The sequence below is a fragment of the Diadema setosum genome, chromosome 8 (assembly GCF_964275005.1).
Source record: "Diadema setosum chromosome 8, eeDiaSeto1, whole genome shotgun sequence".
NCBI lineage: Eukaryota > Metazoa > Echinodermata > Echinoidea > Diadematoida > Diadematidae > Diadema > Diadema setosum.
In genome coordinates this window covers 19,909,845-19,928,071 of record NC_092692.1, presented here as the reverse complement: position 1 = coordinate 19,928,071, position 18,227 = coordinate 19,909,845, and the positions used below count along the sequence as shown (strand labels likewise).

Sequence of the window (18,227 nt, the reverse complement as noted above, 5' to 3'; positions counted from 1 at the left end):
CCCGACCGGCAGTTACGGCTTGATGTAGCCCGACCAGACGCTGTTACGCTATGCGACGTACCATGTACAGCGACTGGGCTGTGTATAGTTAGGCTTGATGATGCTTCATAGACGGTCTCGGGATAGACGTGCCCTACACACCAAAGTCTGAGACAACGTCGATCCGTGGTAAGCCTTCCATATAGCTATAGCTGAAGAATTGTGTACAAATAACAGTAATCAGGTAGATCTAATAGATCTAGTAAATACGCAGCCTAGACCGAAAATTCCGTGGCGCTAGTGTCATTAGTAGTGTACTTTCTCAACTTTTTTTTTACACTTGTCGGAATATGTCGATCGCACAGCACAGCTAACGTTACTTAGACTCTAGTTCGCTCTGCCTTTGCCCTTGTTGGTCATCAATACGCAGCCATAAGTATGATGGGGGGTAGTGTACCCGAACACTTAAGAAGTTGAGATTTAGATGAATTTTTCACATTGCCATTCTCAATAAGAATATTCCAATTCACAATGATGAGGTTCTGAAAATGATACTTATTGGACTCTTAACAGTTCTTCCAAAGCAAAGCGAACAAAATCAATTTTTGTCGTAATTAGAGAACTTAACTGAAACCCTTGCAAATATATTTTGAACGTTGTAGCCAGCCTGTGTGTATTGTCTATGGGAATGGATTAACACTGAAGTTTGTTGTTTCTGACTCAAACACGTGCACAAGTTTCACATCGCACGTGTGATAGAATATTGCGCACTTCTTCTGGTTGACAAATCATGAAACAAATCGCCGAATTGTGCTTTAGAGAAGTTACCGGTACCTCAAAAATTGGTATAAAATATTTATTCAAAAGCCATTGTATTTTATGCTTATTTTATGGGATTTTATTGTGTTTGTACGTGGAAGTAAATTTTTAGTCCGGTCCCACAACTTGTCCGGTCCGACCACGTATGGTCATACGTGAAATTACTGTAAATGTGATGATCCATGACCCGGGTCCATGACTCGGTACTCGCATCACAGGACGATGTTGTGTTTGTTGAGGCAACTAGCTCTTTATCGTGCAATGAATTTTGCTTACATAGCAATAGCATTTTATGAATATAATGAGTAAATTTATGTATGCTTGTACATCAAATGCTGTATTCGCTAAATACCTGTATGAAAATTGAAATGCTGTTCGTTCTCTGACTCTGGAAGTCACTTCTTATTTTTGGTAGTTAGTGATAAACAAAATTTAGTTCTTTTCAGTGTATGTTTTCTGTTATCATTTCCATAGTAGGCCCTAATGCAGAAGTCTGCTGTTGTTGTACCTCCAGACTGGGGAAGGAGAAAGGAGAGGGCCAAAGAGAGGATCAATGAATTGGCCCAGGATCTGGACAAGCTCAGCCAGGAGATCTGGTCTCATCCTGAGCTGTGCTATGAGGAGCACCATGCCCACCAGGTCCTCACAGATCTCCTGGAGAGGGAAGGATTTGAGGTAACAAGCCCTGCATGATTTCAATGATATAACAATCTAATCCCTTTTGCAGGCCAAGCTTGAACAATCTAGGGCCATTCCTCTTGGAAGCAAGGACTCAAAGGAGATGTGAGTTTGATTAATCCCTGATCCAGTTCAACTATAGTGGGCCAGGGTTTGCAGGTTCTCACCTGGTATGTGGTCTCTTTGGATGAATATGTACTGATTTGAAAGAATATCCTTGGACTGATAAAGAGGGATTTGTGTGTGTGTGGGTAAGGGGGCGGGGGGTTGTTTCATATTGTAGCGTGTATATTTGAAGCAGAGACTTGAGTTGCATCACCATTTTATTTGTGGCAAAGTAAGCAATGTGATACATGTTTTTGTTTGACAATCATGTCTGAAATTAGCTTAGGCTTAATTGTATGATACCGTATGTGCATCCTGTGTTCTACATAAAAAAGAAATAATAATAATTATTGCTTGCAATTTAGTTCATTGGATGACTTGTGGGTGAGTGAGAAGGGGAGAAGTAGGCATGAAAATCATAATACCAGCTTGTTTTCATGCACTATTACCATGTGAGATTTGATATGTCCATTCTTTTCATTTAGGTCACCAGACACTACATTCTTGAGACCGCTTTCAGAGCGACCTACGGCAGGGACGGCGGCGCTCACGTCTGCGTGATCTGTGAATATGACGCGCTTCCTCAGATTGGCCATGCCTGCGGGCACAATCTCATCGCAGAGTGTGGGGCGGGGGCAGGGCTGGGGATTAAAGCCGCAATTGAAATGGATGACCTACCAGTAGGAAGGGTAAATGTCTGTTTTACATGCATCCGAAATGTACCCCATTATGGGTGAATGTGCCATGCGTTTTCTGAAGGCAATCCATGTGTTACCTTTTGGTGCATCACTCATTCTGTGCTGTAAATCATGTGATGTACTGCATGGTAGATAAAACATTTTGACCTATTCTAAATAAAAGATTGTCTCAAAATGACAGTCTTTCATGGTTTGATATCCATTTTTGGGGGAGGGGGTGTGAGAAAAAGCTTGTCAGGTGTGTGAGAGTAAGAAAGACCCCTGAGATGTTAGACTCATGCCTAATGCCTGAGACTTGTTAGGTTTATATTTTTTTCATCTTCATTACTATCAGAGAATGACTCCTACATTTTCTGCATCAATGATTTTCAAAATTCAGAGCACAACTCATCCTGGATATTGTAGGAAGTGGCATCATCCTCACTGTATACAAGCTGTCTTCTGTGTCAAAACATTCAACTGAAATGAGCAGAATGGTTCATATCCCCTGAAAAGGACCCCAACTGTACCTTTCAAGTAGCAAAGTACCGGAAGTCAACCTGACCGGAATTTGAAGGGTTCTTGTTTCCATTTCATCATACAGGTGACTGTGATAGGAACTCCTGCCGAGGAAGGTGGTGGGGGCAAGAAGCACCTCATCGCCGGCGGAGCTTTCAAGGAGATGGACATCGCAATGATGGCTCACCCGTACGCTCACAACGTCTCCAGGCCAACAGCCTTGTCAATGCAGGTGTGAGTATCTCAAAACTCCTCCCATCTCCCAGTCCCATCCCCTACAGAAAAAAAAGAATATTGCATCATATTGCTGCTTTCTAATATCTTTTATTAAATATAAAGTACATCAAGGGAGGTAAATATCTCGTGAGTCATGTTTTGCCCATTCCCTTTTGCAGCATGATTTTTTTGTCCCCGCCGAACGAGTTCGAGCAGGGGACTATGAAACGGGCTCCGTACGTGTGTGTGTCCGTGTGTCCGTGTGTCCGTCGGTGCGTCGGTGCGTCCGTGTGTCCGTCCGTGCGTCCGTGTGTGATCAAAATGTTCAAAATGCTACTCCTTCCCGATTTTGATTCTGTTTGCTTTATATGATAGCACTACATGGGAGCTTTGAAACTTCTATAAAGAATTTCAGTTGTGACCTTTGACCTTGACCTTTGACCTATATTGTACATTTTGCTTCAAAATGCTACTCCTTCGCCATTTCTAACAGGATTTTGATTCCGTTTGCTTTATATGATGGCACTAGGTGAGGGCTTCAAAACTTCTACACAGAATTTTGACCTTTGACTTCTTTGACCTTTGACCTTGATTTTTTGCCTATATTGTACATTGGCTACAAAATGCTACTCCTTCGCCATTTCTAACCCGATTTCGATTCCGTTTGCTTTATATGATGGCACTAGGTGAGGGCTTCAAAACTTCTACACAGAATTTTGACCTTTGACTTCTTTGACCTTTGACCTTGATTTTTGACCTAAATTGTACATTTTGCTACAAAATGCTACTCCTTCGCCATTTGTAACCCGATTTCAATTCTGTTTGCTTTAAGTGATGGCACTTGGTGAGGGCTTCAAAACTTCTACACAGAATTTTGACCTTTGACTTCTTTGACCTCTGACCTTGATTTTTGACCTGTATTGTACATTTTGCTATTAAATGCTACTCCTTCGCCATTTCTAACCCGATTTCGATTCCGTTTGCTTTATGTGATGGCACTAGGTGAGGGCTTCAAAACTTCTACACAGAATTTTGTCCTTTGACTTCTTTGACCTTTGACCTTGATTTTTTACCTATATTGTACATTGGCTACAAAATGCTACTCCTTCGCCATTTCTAACCCGATTTCGATTCCGTTTGCTTTATGTGATGGCACTAGGTGAGGGCTTCAAAACTTCTACATAGAATTTTGACCTTTGACTTCTTTGACCTTTGACCTTGATCTTTTTACCTATATTGTACATTTTGCTACTAAATGCTACTTCCGGCGGGACATATATTACCGGTACGCACCGCGTAATTTCTACTTTTCCTTGTTTTCTTTGTGTTGCTTGCCCCACAAACTATTCATATCTTAGTTCTAATCCTTGAGCATCTTATCTCCTTATGCCCCACCCCAAGTTATTGTATGAAACCAACTGAAACTGCTCTAGTTATCAGTGGTATCACTTTAAATTGTCACTCTGACATTTATTGTGCACCATCTATGGTGATTATTTGCCAAATAATGAGATTTAGCACAATCATGGTATTATCATGAAATTTGTGTGTTTGTCTTTGATTAATGTATTGTTCAAAGAAAAGGAGACAGATGTACTCATCTAACAAGTGTTTCAGTATTTCTACTTGTGCTGCATCTGCATGAAAGTCCTCTGGCTATGCTGAATGAATGTGCTGTAACGTGCATGAAAGCGCAATAGGTTTTGTCAAAAGGGTACAAAAGATTTTCCTGTACATGCCTTTCGATGCTATTTCCTCAGAATGACGATACATTTTACGGGTCAAGCAGCCCACGCTTCAGCCAGCCCCTGGCAGGGAGTCAATGCACTCGATGCGGCCGTCATGTGCTACACTAGCATCTCTGTCATGAGGCAACAGTTCAAACCAAATTGGAGGGTGCATGGTATGTGACATCACAGCTTCAGAATAGTCTTACTTTCAGTCATTTGGTTTTCATTTGCCTCCCAAACATATTCCCAAGAACCACACTTACCATTTTGAAGTGATGAATGAAATACGTCTTTCGACCATCCGATTGGCAAAACACATTGTCGACCTGACAGGCACAGATCCTGGACCTGCTTTAAACACCCTATATCCATTACCCCTTAACTGTGATAATGCCCCATGCAATGGAAACATTGTGTGCTCATTCCCTGTAGGCAATGGTTTGAAGGACAGGAACAAGCTTGACACAAACTACCAATAGTATAACAAGCATCATCATCTCACAATGACAAATTTAAATTCTGCCAAAATATATTTAAGTGTGATTATAAGGAGTTGTGCTGTAAGTTTCAACTTTCATATTGAATTGTGGATGTATATACCAGTAGAGGTTTTTTTTTTTGTTGTTGTTGTTGTTGTTTTTTTAATATTCATATTTCCTAAATAAATACATTTAAAGTAGAGGTAATAAAATCCAGACTGATGCTGGAGGTATTTACGCTTTGTGTTCGAATTCAAAATGGTAGTTTGAATTTAGCCCGTGGGTCATGCGAATTTTGTTGGCTTTAATGTGCAAGACAGATCTTGTGTGCCCAGAGACATCCTTCATGACATTTCACCTTCTTGTACAAATTGAACTACTGTGTAATAATTTTGTATCATTTGGGTATGGAAACAAATGAATTAAATGAATTGAGATAATGAATGCAAGCTGATATAGATGTGTTTTGTGTGCATTTTAGTCCATGAATTGTATTTAGACTATAGATTTGATTTAAATTACATGTTTATACCCCATGGAAATTCAGGCCATAATGTCTAAATGCACTGGTGATGTTATTAGTCATGTGTTTGATTTTTCCAATGTGGTACAGCCATCTTCACAAAGGGCGGAGTCCAACCCAACATCATCCCTGAAGAGGCGGAGCTGCTGTACTATCTCAGGACACCTGATGAGGAACAGATGCAAGTGCTCAAGAAGAAGGTGGAGGAGTGTGCCAGAGGGGCTGCCGTGGCAACAGGATGTGTCGTAAGAGAACAAAAATCGTATTGTAAAATGTATGCATCAATGATGTCAACAATATTGACAGACAGGCATCTTTTCCAGGCACAAGTGCAGTTGGCACCCACTCTGTGATAGGTACAGATATTCATTTGAAATATACCTTGTGTGCATTATATTGATATTGAAGAGTATGAGATATATAACCTTTTTTAATCCAAACATGCTTGACACCTCACCAGGTAATAATGTCAAACTTTTGTGAAAGCCTATAATCAGCATTCATAAGAAGAGATGTGCTGTCAGGCACATACCATGTGTGTGGTATGCCAATTACTTTTCATCCTAATCCTGCCAACATGAGATTATTTTGTCAAATAAGGTGCTGGAATAATGATTATGTAATCAATGTAGACACCGGACGGTATTCTAATGTACATGTACATTCATGTAACAAAGACTTTGTGTGTACGTATACTTTATTAAGTCAGATGCAACATGATGAATTGCATCATGTTTTAGTGTAAAATATCTAATAAGAAATGAGAAGGAAATCAAGTCTTTAACTGAGACAAGATGTATTACCACAGAACTTGTAAGTATTCTTTTTTTCTGAAGTAATTCTTTATTCTTCAAACTTGTCTTGAACCCTTCCAAGTATATCAATGTAAATAGTATACAAGCTTCGAATGGTTCGCTCTGTAGCGTGGTATGGTTCACTCAGGCATGCTGTGGACAACATCATAAGGTCCACCTTGGAAAACTTCCTAGCATGGTTTGCTCTGGCATGTTTCATTTTTAGGAGCATTCAGTCTTAACTGAAGACATCCTCTAGATCGCTCTGGTTTGGTCAGGCAACTTTTAAACTTTGGACTGAATACACCATTATTTACCATTATCTATGCAGGAAAAATGCACATATGGATGCAGCTATGCCAACGTGATCCACAATGGCGTCATTGCTTCGACGTACGAGCGGCACGCAGAAAACCTCGGCTGCACCTGCCCAGAGGAGGTGCGGCGGGAGCAGGGCGGATCAACGGACATGGGAAACGTCTCCTACGTCCTACCCAGCATCCATCCCAAGTTTGGCATCCCCACCGACTCCTCCACCCACAACCCTGGCTTCACCAAGTGGGCAGGTCAGTGGTGAAAAGTTTATAGCTTGGCAGCTGGAGCACTCAATAATGTACAAGTTGACATATCAACGGATGCATGTTTTGCACATTTCATAAATGAGTTCAGGGGCCCTCTGTTTCACAGTGGTTGATCTTAAGGTTGATCTTACGATTGATGAAATTCAAAAAAGTCATTCTCAATCTGCTATTAAATCTATGCTGTGTCAAGGTGTAAGTGTCTTTATGAAACAGACTTTCAATCAGTATTGATTTTACTCTCAATTCACTGAGTTACCCCTGATAAGTTGAGCTTAAGATCAATTGTGAAACAGGCACTTGATGCTTTCTTTCATTTATGTGCCTATATTGATGGTGTACTTTGATGGCAGCTGACTGGCTGTATCAAAGTTGATACACGTATTTGTAACTTTTTTATGCATAATTGTAAAAAGGGGCAAAAGATGCAATGAGAACTATTATGATTCTAGAGTTTTACATATAAAGTGTCTGCGCAACAGGACAAAGAAATCAACAATTTTAAGGTTGCATGAACTAACTTCAAATGTGTCATTTTTCAAGGTGACTCTATCTCCTACACTATGCGTGACCATGCATCTCAAAAGACAAAACCAACAAAAAGTCACATGCCCTGATATCATGTGAAAACATTAAAGGTAAAATGGGTCTACCATGTCAATCTGCAGTCTTCTTCTTCTTTTTTTAATTCTGAAAGATCAAGTCTTCTACATACAGTGTATTTCTAGTTTGGGATCATGAAGCCAATGGCAGATTGTGTTTTTGTAGTGTTTTGTAGAGCACTTTTATGTAGAGTATACATAGTGTGCTTTTTTTCCCCCTTCTTCTTCAGAATAGCTGTGAGCATCTGTTGGATGGATTGTTGTGCTCCGGAAGTGTACACTAGTAGTAGTAGTAGTATCTCTTACAGGCCCCCTTTCATTTCTTAATTACCCTTTACACACTCCTTACTTTTATTCTAATAACTTTTAAAAGGGTAGTGCTCCTACTCTGAAAGTTAGTATTAGTTATGAATAGACTAAATTATTAGGGTGTGCAGAATTTCAGCCTAATCTGATAATCCCTTCGCTGTGGTTGCTATAGAGTTCTATATCCTGCTCTTTGTCCTATTCATAGCACAGAGCACAGCTTGATGAGCTTAGTGCTTGAATAGACCCTTAACTTTATAACTTCTTTTCTCACTGCAAACTTTTCCAGAGTGTGTGCTTTCTTTCCATCATTTAGGTAAGTCAGGAGATTACACATGTATAGAGAAACACATCATTTTAGAGTTTAAAGTCTGCTGTCTGAGAATATGCCCTAAACTAAACTAAGAATCCATGTCTTGCAACCATTTATTTGGTGGTTGGGATGTTATTTGTAAATGTAACAGCAACAACAACAAAATCAGCTCTGATCTGGACATACATGTGTCGTGGTGTGTACATCTCCTTGTTCATAAGTTTACTTTGCCAATGCAAATTTAACCACTCGCTAAATTGAAGGGAAGTCCCAGTTTGCAAAATATTAGGGTTTCTAGATTTGGTGTATACAGTATATTTAGAATGGCAAATTCATGAGAATCAATGAATTCTGGACTGAGCAATAAATATGTGAATCAGTGTATAAATGAAGAAATCATCAACATAAAGAATGAGTGAATACATTTAAAAAGAAGTAAATAAATGAATTAATTGAATTGATAAATAGACAAATAAGAAAATGAGTGAATAAATGAATTTAAGCAAAATTGCTTCCACCTTCAACATCATAACATGGCATTATGGGAGCAGGAATGGTTTTAGAATGCTACCAATATTTCTCTCTTGCAGGCATGCCAGAGGCCCAGCCCCCAACCCTGATTCAGGCCAAGGCCCTGGCCCTCACTGCCCTGGACCTGATGGACCCAAGTTTGGACCTGCTACAGAGAGCCAAGGCAGAGTTTGAGGAGACTGTTGGGGGTCTTGTGCCCCCCGATGACCACTTGTGACCATGACATGGGTACAGCTCCAGAAGGGAGAGGACGTACTGTGATACGCGTGTGAGAATGTGAATGTGTTTGTGCTTGTGTACGTGTATGTGTGTATCTGTGTGTGTCTGAGTGTGTGCTTACACTTTGTATGTTGGTAGTAGTGCTGGTGTATGTGCTGTGTTTGTATTTGTGTGTATGGATGTGTGTGTGGGTGTGCATGTAAAAATGGGGATTTGTAAACAGTGAATCAATCCAAGAGTAATAGGAAAATAAGGAGTACACTACACTTCTGTAATAATAAACATTGCTATGACGAAATTCTCGTTACAATGAAGTAGAAATTCAGGCCCAAAAATATTCATCTATATATCTTTAGAATATTCTTTTCTGTTCAGCTGTAATGAATTTCTATAAACATTATAACAAAAGAAAATTGCTGGTCCTGAGGATTTGGTTATAACAGCAGTCACCTGTAATAGACCATTGATTTATTGAAAATTCATTGGAAGCATTTGGAGAAATGTGTAATGGATTGTAAAATTTTTCATGTAATGGGAGGCCTGTGGTCCATAGACAGGCAGTAATAATTGATTAATTGACAAATAATTTTGTTACTATGAAGTGAAAATTCAGGTCCCAAAATTATTATCATTGGATATGTTGCAAAATTTCCTTCAACTGCAACAAAATTTTGATATACCCGTAACATAAGAAAACTACCCGGTCCTATGGATTTGTTATAACGTGAGTCGCCCGTATATTCATGTACAATCAGTTTGTGGAAACACAATAAATGTTGATGCCTTGATCACTGCAAAGACCCTGTACACTACACATCCTGCCAAAATTTATTTCAATTGGGGTCAGGTACATGTATGTGGATGCATCAGTGTTAAGGGTAAGTGCCAAGAGATTTGTTGTCCCCGCCGAACGAGTTCGAGCAGGGGACTATGAAACGGGCTCCGTACGTGTGTGTGTCCGTGTGTCCGTCCGTCCGTCCGTCCGTGTGTCCGTGTGTGCGTCCGTGTGTGATCAAAATGTTCAAAATGCTACTCCTTCGCCATTTCTAACCCGATTTTGATTCTGTTTGCTTTATATGATAGCACTACATGGGAGCTTTGAAACTTCTATACAGAATTTCAGTTGTGACCTTTGACCTTGACCTTTGACCTATATTGTACATTTTGCTTCAAAATGCTACTCCTTCGCCATTTCTAACCCGATTTTGATTCCGTTTGCCTTATATGATGGCACTAGGTGAGGGCTTCAAAACTTCTACACAGAATTTTGACCTTTGACTTCTTTGACCTTTGACCTTGATTTTTGACCTATATTGTACATTGCCTACAAAATGCTACTCCTTCGCCATTTGTAACCCGATTTTGATTCCGTTTGCTTTATGTGATGGCACTAGGTGAGGGCTTCAAAACTTCTACACAGAATTTTGACCTTTGACTTCTTTGACCTTTGACCTTGATTTTTGACCTGTATTGTACATTTTCCTACCAAATGCTACTCCCTCGCCATTTCTAACCCGATTTCGATTCCGTTTGCTTTATGTGATGGCACTAGGTGAGGGCTTCAAAACTTCTACACAGAATTTTGACCTTTGACTTCTTTGACCTTTGACCTTGATTTTTTTACCTATATTGTACATTGGCTACAAAATGCTACTCCTTCGCCATTTCTAACCCGATTTCGATTCCGTTTGCTTTATGTGATGGCACTAGGTGAGGGCTTCAAAACTTCTACATAGAATTTTGACCTTTGACCTCTTTGACCTTTGACCTTCATCTTTTTACCTATATTGTACATTTTGCTACTGAATGCTACTTCCGGCGGGGACATATATTACGCACCGCGTAATTTCTACTTTTCCTTGTTACCTCTCAGAAAATCTTTTCACATCAAGTATTTCATGGACAGATAATGGAATAAACGTAGGATTCTGGACTGGTCCAGATCTAAAGACCTCAATGTTGAAGTGATATGTTTTACATGATGTCTAAAGGAAAGCATTGAATGCACAGAATCAAGCAACCACAGGAGCAATGGTTTAAAAGTCCCCTACAGAGAACTAGGCAATGAGTACAATAGAGTGCCTAGCCTCAGGGGCCCAACCTCCACAGCCAGGGGACTCAAATTTGAAGGTTCATCATCTTATCCACTTAGCCACGACAGCTCCTGCTGTATAATTAATCTTTGATAGGACATTTAGCAGTTCCAGTGAACATAAACAAGTACACTATTCAAGCTGATGAGAGGGTTTACATTGTGGTTTATACTACTGTAAAACTAGAAATTTTTGTGTTCATTTTAAAGGTACTAGCCCACATTTGCAAACCCACGAAAATCAAAACTGCATAAAACAGGTCCAATATGACTTCAAGTACAAGTTATAACAGTAACATACCTCACCTGTCGCTCTTTGTCTATACCATTTGATAAAAGAGAGAAAATCATCGTTTTAAAATCAATTTTCAAACCGGGTCAACCCGACCCAAATTCGAATTACGAGCGCAGGCTATAGCTATGTACATTGTACATGTAACACGTACGTGGACCGGAGCTAGCGAGCGTTATACGCATGCATACGGATTACGGTGCATTTTCATTTATTTTTATGAAAGTAATGGACTAATTGGAACGAAATTTTGCACAGGTGTTACTGCAATCATACCCAGACTCCATGCTAACTATGAGACCAATTGCTGCAGGTTTACAAATGTGGGCTAATACCTATAATTTTGCAAATTTTGGGAGAACCGAGATTCGTGAAATTAAAGTGCATGCAAAAGTTCTTGTCTACACTATGTGCATCCCATGCCTGTGTCCATTCATGAAAATTTAATGCTGTGAAAAAGGTCGCCCACTCTAATTTGCAAAAATTTCGTCCCACGAATATTCCTGGTTTTACAGTACACTGAAATTGCTATCAACTCCTGGCTAATGGGAACTAAATGTGACATGCCATACATGAACACTTTGGGTGCTTATCATATTGTAGGGGCACTGGATGAAGTGCATGACATTCAAATAATGGAGGGGATAAAATGTTGCCTGCATCCTTTAGATTGTGATTTAACCATTTGTGTTCTCTGATTGCCCATTGGCACAGAAAACCCAAAGTTGTCTGCATAAATTCTAATTTCGTTCTTGTCATCTCTATGCCCCAAATACCCAAGGTTTGTACTGTTGTACCATTTTAAGAATTGGAAGAAAAAAAGTTATACGTATGTCTTTTTCACAATGTGCTGCTGTACGACTGTAGTTTTATTTGTTCAGGAGTTTGACATTAAAGTCACAAAGATGCCATACTTTAGGCCCACTGTCACAAGTCCTGGGGGCCGATCAATATTGTTCAAAACTTTTTAGGCCTGACTAATTTCTATATTCCACAATGCCGAGTGCATACACTGCAGATAAGAACATTCTATGTCATTAATGTTTCTGTTAATGAACTACAATGCATGTTTATTGAATTGCAATATGTCCTTCATTTTGGATTTGTTGTGTTTCAGTTGTTGTTGGTGTTTTTTTTTCTTCTAATGAGTCCTGAGGTACCTGTGAATTTAAGTGATCATGAATAAGGATAATCTCAGCGGGGCTGTATACATATTAATTTGGTGCAATAACGATGCTCACCCTAAGAGCATACTGGTATACAACACTGTCCTAAGCACTTTGAATGGAAAGTTGTACACTGAATGTAAAACTACAATCTGTGTATGGACAGAATCAAGTTTTGAATGGTACAGGTACCATCTTATGGACATAATGCCGGCATCTGTGATGCAATAATCTGTCCTTTGGTCTTGTCTAACTGTGGGAAATTTATGAATGATATTCATATTACCTTCATGTTTTCTATCATTATTTTGCTCTTCATTGTGATACTTTATCTTCTTACAATGTGAGACAGACCTCTTCTCCGGAAGTTTTGAAATTCATGAAAGGTTGCAATAATCATACAGTAGGACCTTGATTATCCGGCCAACAATTATCCAGATTCTCCGTTATCCGGACGTCAACTGGCTGACATTTAAAAATATATATATGTATTTCCATGTTTTTTCAGTGCCATATCTCACTCAAAACAAACACACATTCTACCATTATTGTGTGAATACAGGACGGGACATATTCCAATCATCACAGTGGACTCTAAACTCTTAGGTCAGTTCGTGAGATGATGTCAATGACTGGTTTTGCGCTTGTCACAGGCACTGACTGCACAGCAGTGGTTACAGTACAATGTAGCAGCAGTATTCAAAAAGTCGCAATGTCGATCTTATTGTCCGTATCAACTTATGAAGTGTGAAACATGACATTGCCATGTAAGTAATCATGATATTAGTGAATCGGTAATAACACGTGTATGCCCCTAGCATGATATGCTAGAAAGTGCTGTATTTGAGCATATCACTCTTATCCGGCCTAATTAATTATTAATTATCCAGCCGCCCACCGGTCCCAGTGTTGCTGGATAATGGAGGTCCTAAGTACATTCCGTGCAGTGTTATGGGCTTAGTCTTGAAATGCCTGTAGTATGGGGGTAATGGTTATTGCAGAGCTGCCATACCCCCCCCCCCCTCCCCAATTCTGCAGAAAGCTAGAAAGCTCCCTAGAAACTTCTCTACACATGTATTATATCTTCATGTCCTATAAGCCAAAGGAATGTATAATAATGTCTTCCTTATTAGGGAAATATTCTTGTTCATAGAGATGTACGTATTTCCCTGATTGCCTTTTTACACCTCCCTGGTTGTGATTAGGAAATGTTAGCAGCTCTGCTAATGTACTGCAAAGAGTCAATTTGCAAAAGAAAAATGAAGATATATTATGTGTGTTCTGACCAGATTCAAACCAATACACTGTACTTGGAGTCATGTATGAAAGGAATTTGAAGGTCAAAAGATTTTTATATATACTTTATATATATTTCTGCAACTTTATATCCATGTAATTTCAGGTGTCACAATAAATTCTATTGCTAATAGAATGTTTATATTTAAAGTGTGTACATAAACTCATTCTCGTTTCTGTGATACCTCAAAAGATTGCAAAGATGCAAATTACATGTATTCATTGAAATATTTGACATTTGCATTGTTCCGTACATGGGTTAATATATATATATATATATATATATATATATATATATATATATATGTAATAGTAAAATTGTTTACATATTGCAGCACAGATGATCAGTGTGCTGCTGCAGATGTGATTATAAAAAAAAGGTCCAATAATTCCAATTACCAATAACAATTTCACACTCTTATCGAAAAAACATTGGTCCATTGCATATCTATGACATAATATGGTGTACCGAGTATTTATGGTAAAGTGCATATACAGTACCATGAATACCATGTCATGGTAAAGCACATTTTTCTCCGTCTTCATTTTGTCTTTAACATCATCAACATCATATTGGTCACATCATGTGATGCTTTGTAAACCATTCACTGACTGGATATCTTTTTACTATATTTATCAACTGACAAACCTGGCTATTAGAAAGAGAGGGAGAGAGATTTGAGAGTGGAAGGGAGCATTATAAACAAGTAGTATGAAAGGGGAACATTAGGTCAGTCATTCATGCAAAAATCGTATTACCTCCATTACTGACAGACAATTATGACACAAGCAAAACTATAGACCGAGTATTATACTCAGCTAGAGATCATAAAAATCCCTTTCAAATTTCAGTCTCTGCCCTAATCAGTTACTAGCGTAGTATCAAGTGCACAGTCATGACCTTCAAAAGTGAGTTGGAAAATTTGATAGCAATATATAGCTTTTTCAAATCAATGTCAAAAATTCTTTATGCACCTGAATTAATTATTTCTTGTATACACATATATAGAAAACACACACACACGCACACACACACACACACACACTCACACACACACACACACACACACACACACACACACACACACACACACACACGTGCATCTTTCCGTCAAGCTACCTGCATGTGCATCTATAGTTCACGTACACACTTCTACCTCATTTGATGAATCCTTGGTTCTCAATCGTTGAAATCGGGAGCAAAAATTCAACTGTTGCCTTCAGCCCCATAGTACCCATACTACCCCATAGTACTAAACTGCCCTCTTTTGGGTACGTACGCGGACATTTATTGTAACGTCTGTGGCGGCACTTGAAGTGTGAACATTACTGGCTTGAAAACTTCATTCTTGATTCATTCAGTATATAAAACAGATGTTGACTGCTTTACACAAGGAATTATGCCGGGTGTTGTTGATATTTTGTCCCTCGAGATCTCAACTCCATGCTAGAACCCTCGGGGCAAGCTCCTCGGGTTATAGGTGAAGTTGAGAATCTCTCGGCGCAATAGTACATGATCAACAATGCCCCATCAAAGAGCAGTCCATCTACACACTTCCCAACACACTGACTGACACTCATACCACACTGTAGACAATCAGTCGCTACCACCGCCCCCCCCCCATGCACCCACACGCACTCACGCACGCTCGCACCATCTCCCCCCCCCTCTCTCTCTCTCTCTTCCTCCTCCTCCCCACACCCCTCACCCTCCCTCGCCCTTCGCTCTCTTCTCTCCCTCTAGCTCTCTCTCTTTCGCTGTTCTACCTTTTGCTCAATCGAATTTTCTGCAGAATGATTATGACTCAAGCGCCAGCCGACTGGGTGTCATCTTTTTCTCTGGGTAATGGGGCCACGCGGGAAATCAGCAGCATTGGATGCCCGTCTGATTTTGTCTGGGCATTAAAAAAAAAAAAAAAAAAAAAAAAAAAAAAAAAAAAAAAAATCGTCTGGAAAGATCGTCTCTGAGCTTTTTGGAGATGCAAACGTCCCATCGGCTCGGCAGACTCAATCGCGCACATCCACTTTGGGCTGACCGGCAGCTTCCGATCACAGTCAAATAGAATTTCCATTCCATGTCAGGTCTGAGTATTCTTTTTTTTTTAATACATGAAAAAAAAGAGTCATGTTTAACAAGAAAACGATGAGAGTTTCTTTGAAATGGGACAAACAGCAACGTGATGAATTTAAACACGTTCTCTCACAAGGCCCTATACACGTAGTTTTCATAGGACAGTTATTTGTATTTATAAGCTGTATATATCTATATGTTTAATCACACATGTATAAGTCGGACGCGACACAAGTTACTTTATTTGTTAAATACATTGACATAAATCATATTTTTGGTCAGTATTCAAATTCAAATTTCAAATGAATTCATTAGGAATTTTCTGCATCGAATATATATTACAAATGAAATACAGTCATTTCTTTTTGTTTAAAAGACAGCAGAACATACAGTGTGTACATCCGAATATAAAACTGAGATATATACGTGAACAGATTAAAGAAAAGAATAAGATAACACGTCAATTGGGCACCACTTGTGATAAAGTGAATCAAGTGATCAGACTGAACTATGCTACATGTTTACAGGAGTGTAAATGCAGCAGACTGTCGTCAAATAAGCATATACGTGTAGCTTGAAGATATGACAGCCTTGAAAGAGAGGGAGAGAGAGAAAGAAAAGAAAATAATCCAAGTATCCAAGTATGTAACTAGCGTGTGTATGTGTTTGTGTGTGTGTGTGTGTGTGTGTGTGTTAGAATTTTGAGCAAAATAAAACAAACAGGGAACATTATGTAATGTTTGTATCCACAGCCAAATTCATGTAAGTAGAACTTGTAGATTTGTGAGACGATGACAAATTCACATCACCTATTCAAATAACTGTGATTATACCCCGATACCACTAATTCGTAAAAAAAAAAAAAAAAAAAAAAAAAAAAAAAAAAAAAAAAAAACATATTCTGGAAATTTTGTCTCTCTGGTTCTCGTTTACATTTCATGTCGATTTACTCTGTTCATCACCAGTCTGTTTGAGTTTAACACGTACATGCAGAGCGGTGTCTCTCGAAGGAAAGTGTACCGTAGCACAGGTACCTGTATTATAATGGCTGGTCTTGGAGGGAAATTATACACTCCAGGTTATTAACAGGTTGGATCGCACCATCGATCTCACGCTAGCTGGATACTAGTTTCCGGTCAATAAATATTTGTGGTTTTTGATATACTGTTACATATACAGTAAATCAAACACTTGTAGTCCTATACACTTGTTACAGAATTAGAAGAAGCGGAAACAGACAGGAAGGGGATGCAATGAAAGAAACATCGACCCACACTTCCAGGTGTAGAAAACCACCATTTCCTGGAGGGGATCCGTTCGAATCTGTTCACTTACCAAGCATGCAGAAATTCACTTGCGCTACACCGCACATCCGAAGGAAGCTCGCCGGTGGGATCTCGATATGCGTGCGATAATTATCTGTAGTAGCGCTTTCTACGTTGCTTAATAGGCGTTTTTCGGTGTTTATATTTTCATACTCTCATTCACATACACTGCGTTTCATATTGCACTATTGCAGCCAACGTTGACGCATTTGGCAAACACTCCCTCTTAAACAAACTCCACACTAACGCAGAGGTGATCAGGGACCACCTCCCTGACACTAACTTCATCAGTCCGAAGTCCATCAGTAATAATTTTCCGAATAAATCAAAATCATTTAAATCGCAATGTGAATGGAGCTCTCGGCAAAATAATGCAATATTTTACTTGATCTGCTGCAAAAAGAAATCTTAATGTGAACATAATTTACATTTTAAAACAAATCTATGTCTTGTAAGCCTATCCTTCATTTTCTCATGGCTATTATATGTACAATCATATTCTATGTATGATCTTTGGTCAACATTTTAGAACATAAATATATTTTTTTCTTTTTTTCTTTTTTTGAAAATCGCATTGATTAATCATTGCCACCCACAAGTATTGTATACGCCGAATATTTCGCGAGGTTTTTTATTTTCGCGAATTTCGCGAGGCGGGTGCTATTCGCTCCCTCCAGACATTTCCATATAAAAGGCTGTACAGACATATCCAGCTAAGGCCGTAATGACAGGAAATGACACTCACAGCCAAATTCGCTGACCTCATTTTATGTTGTACAATGACATTTAACTGCTTCCATTTCACCTACACTGAAAATCATTTCTTCTTCCCTGCCAAATCATACAGCTGGAATTATGGCTGGAAAATAACATTACAAGCATGCTTTGATCGATTAGTAAAATACATTTAAAATAAA

At 39.1% G+C, this 18,227-nt stretch overlaps 1 protein-coding gene across 1 annotated transcript; it reads left to right on the top strand.

Annotated features, from left to right (window-relative positions):
- Nucleotides 1-1,281: 1,281 nt before the first annotated feature.
- On the top strand, nucleotides 1,282-9,066 carry LOC140232129 (xaa-Arg dipeptidase-like). The gene is made up of 7 exons (XM_072312277.1): nucleotides 1,282-1,473; nucleotides 2,067-2,270; nucleotides 2,863-3,011; nucleotides 4,754-4,896; nucleotides 5,816-5,970; nucleotides 6,851-7,085; nucleotides 8,909-9,066. Exons 1-7 carry the CDS (start codon nucleotides 1,282-1,284, stop codon nucleotides 9,064-9,066), a joined length of 1,236 nt encoding a protein of 411 aa, XP_072168378.1.
- Nucleotides 9,067-18,227: the final 9,161 nt, after the last annotated feature.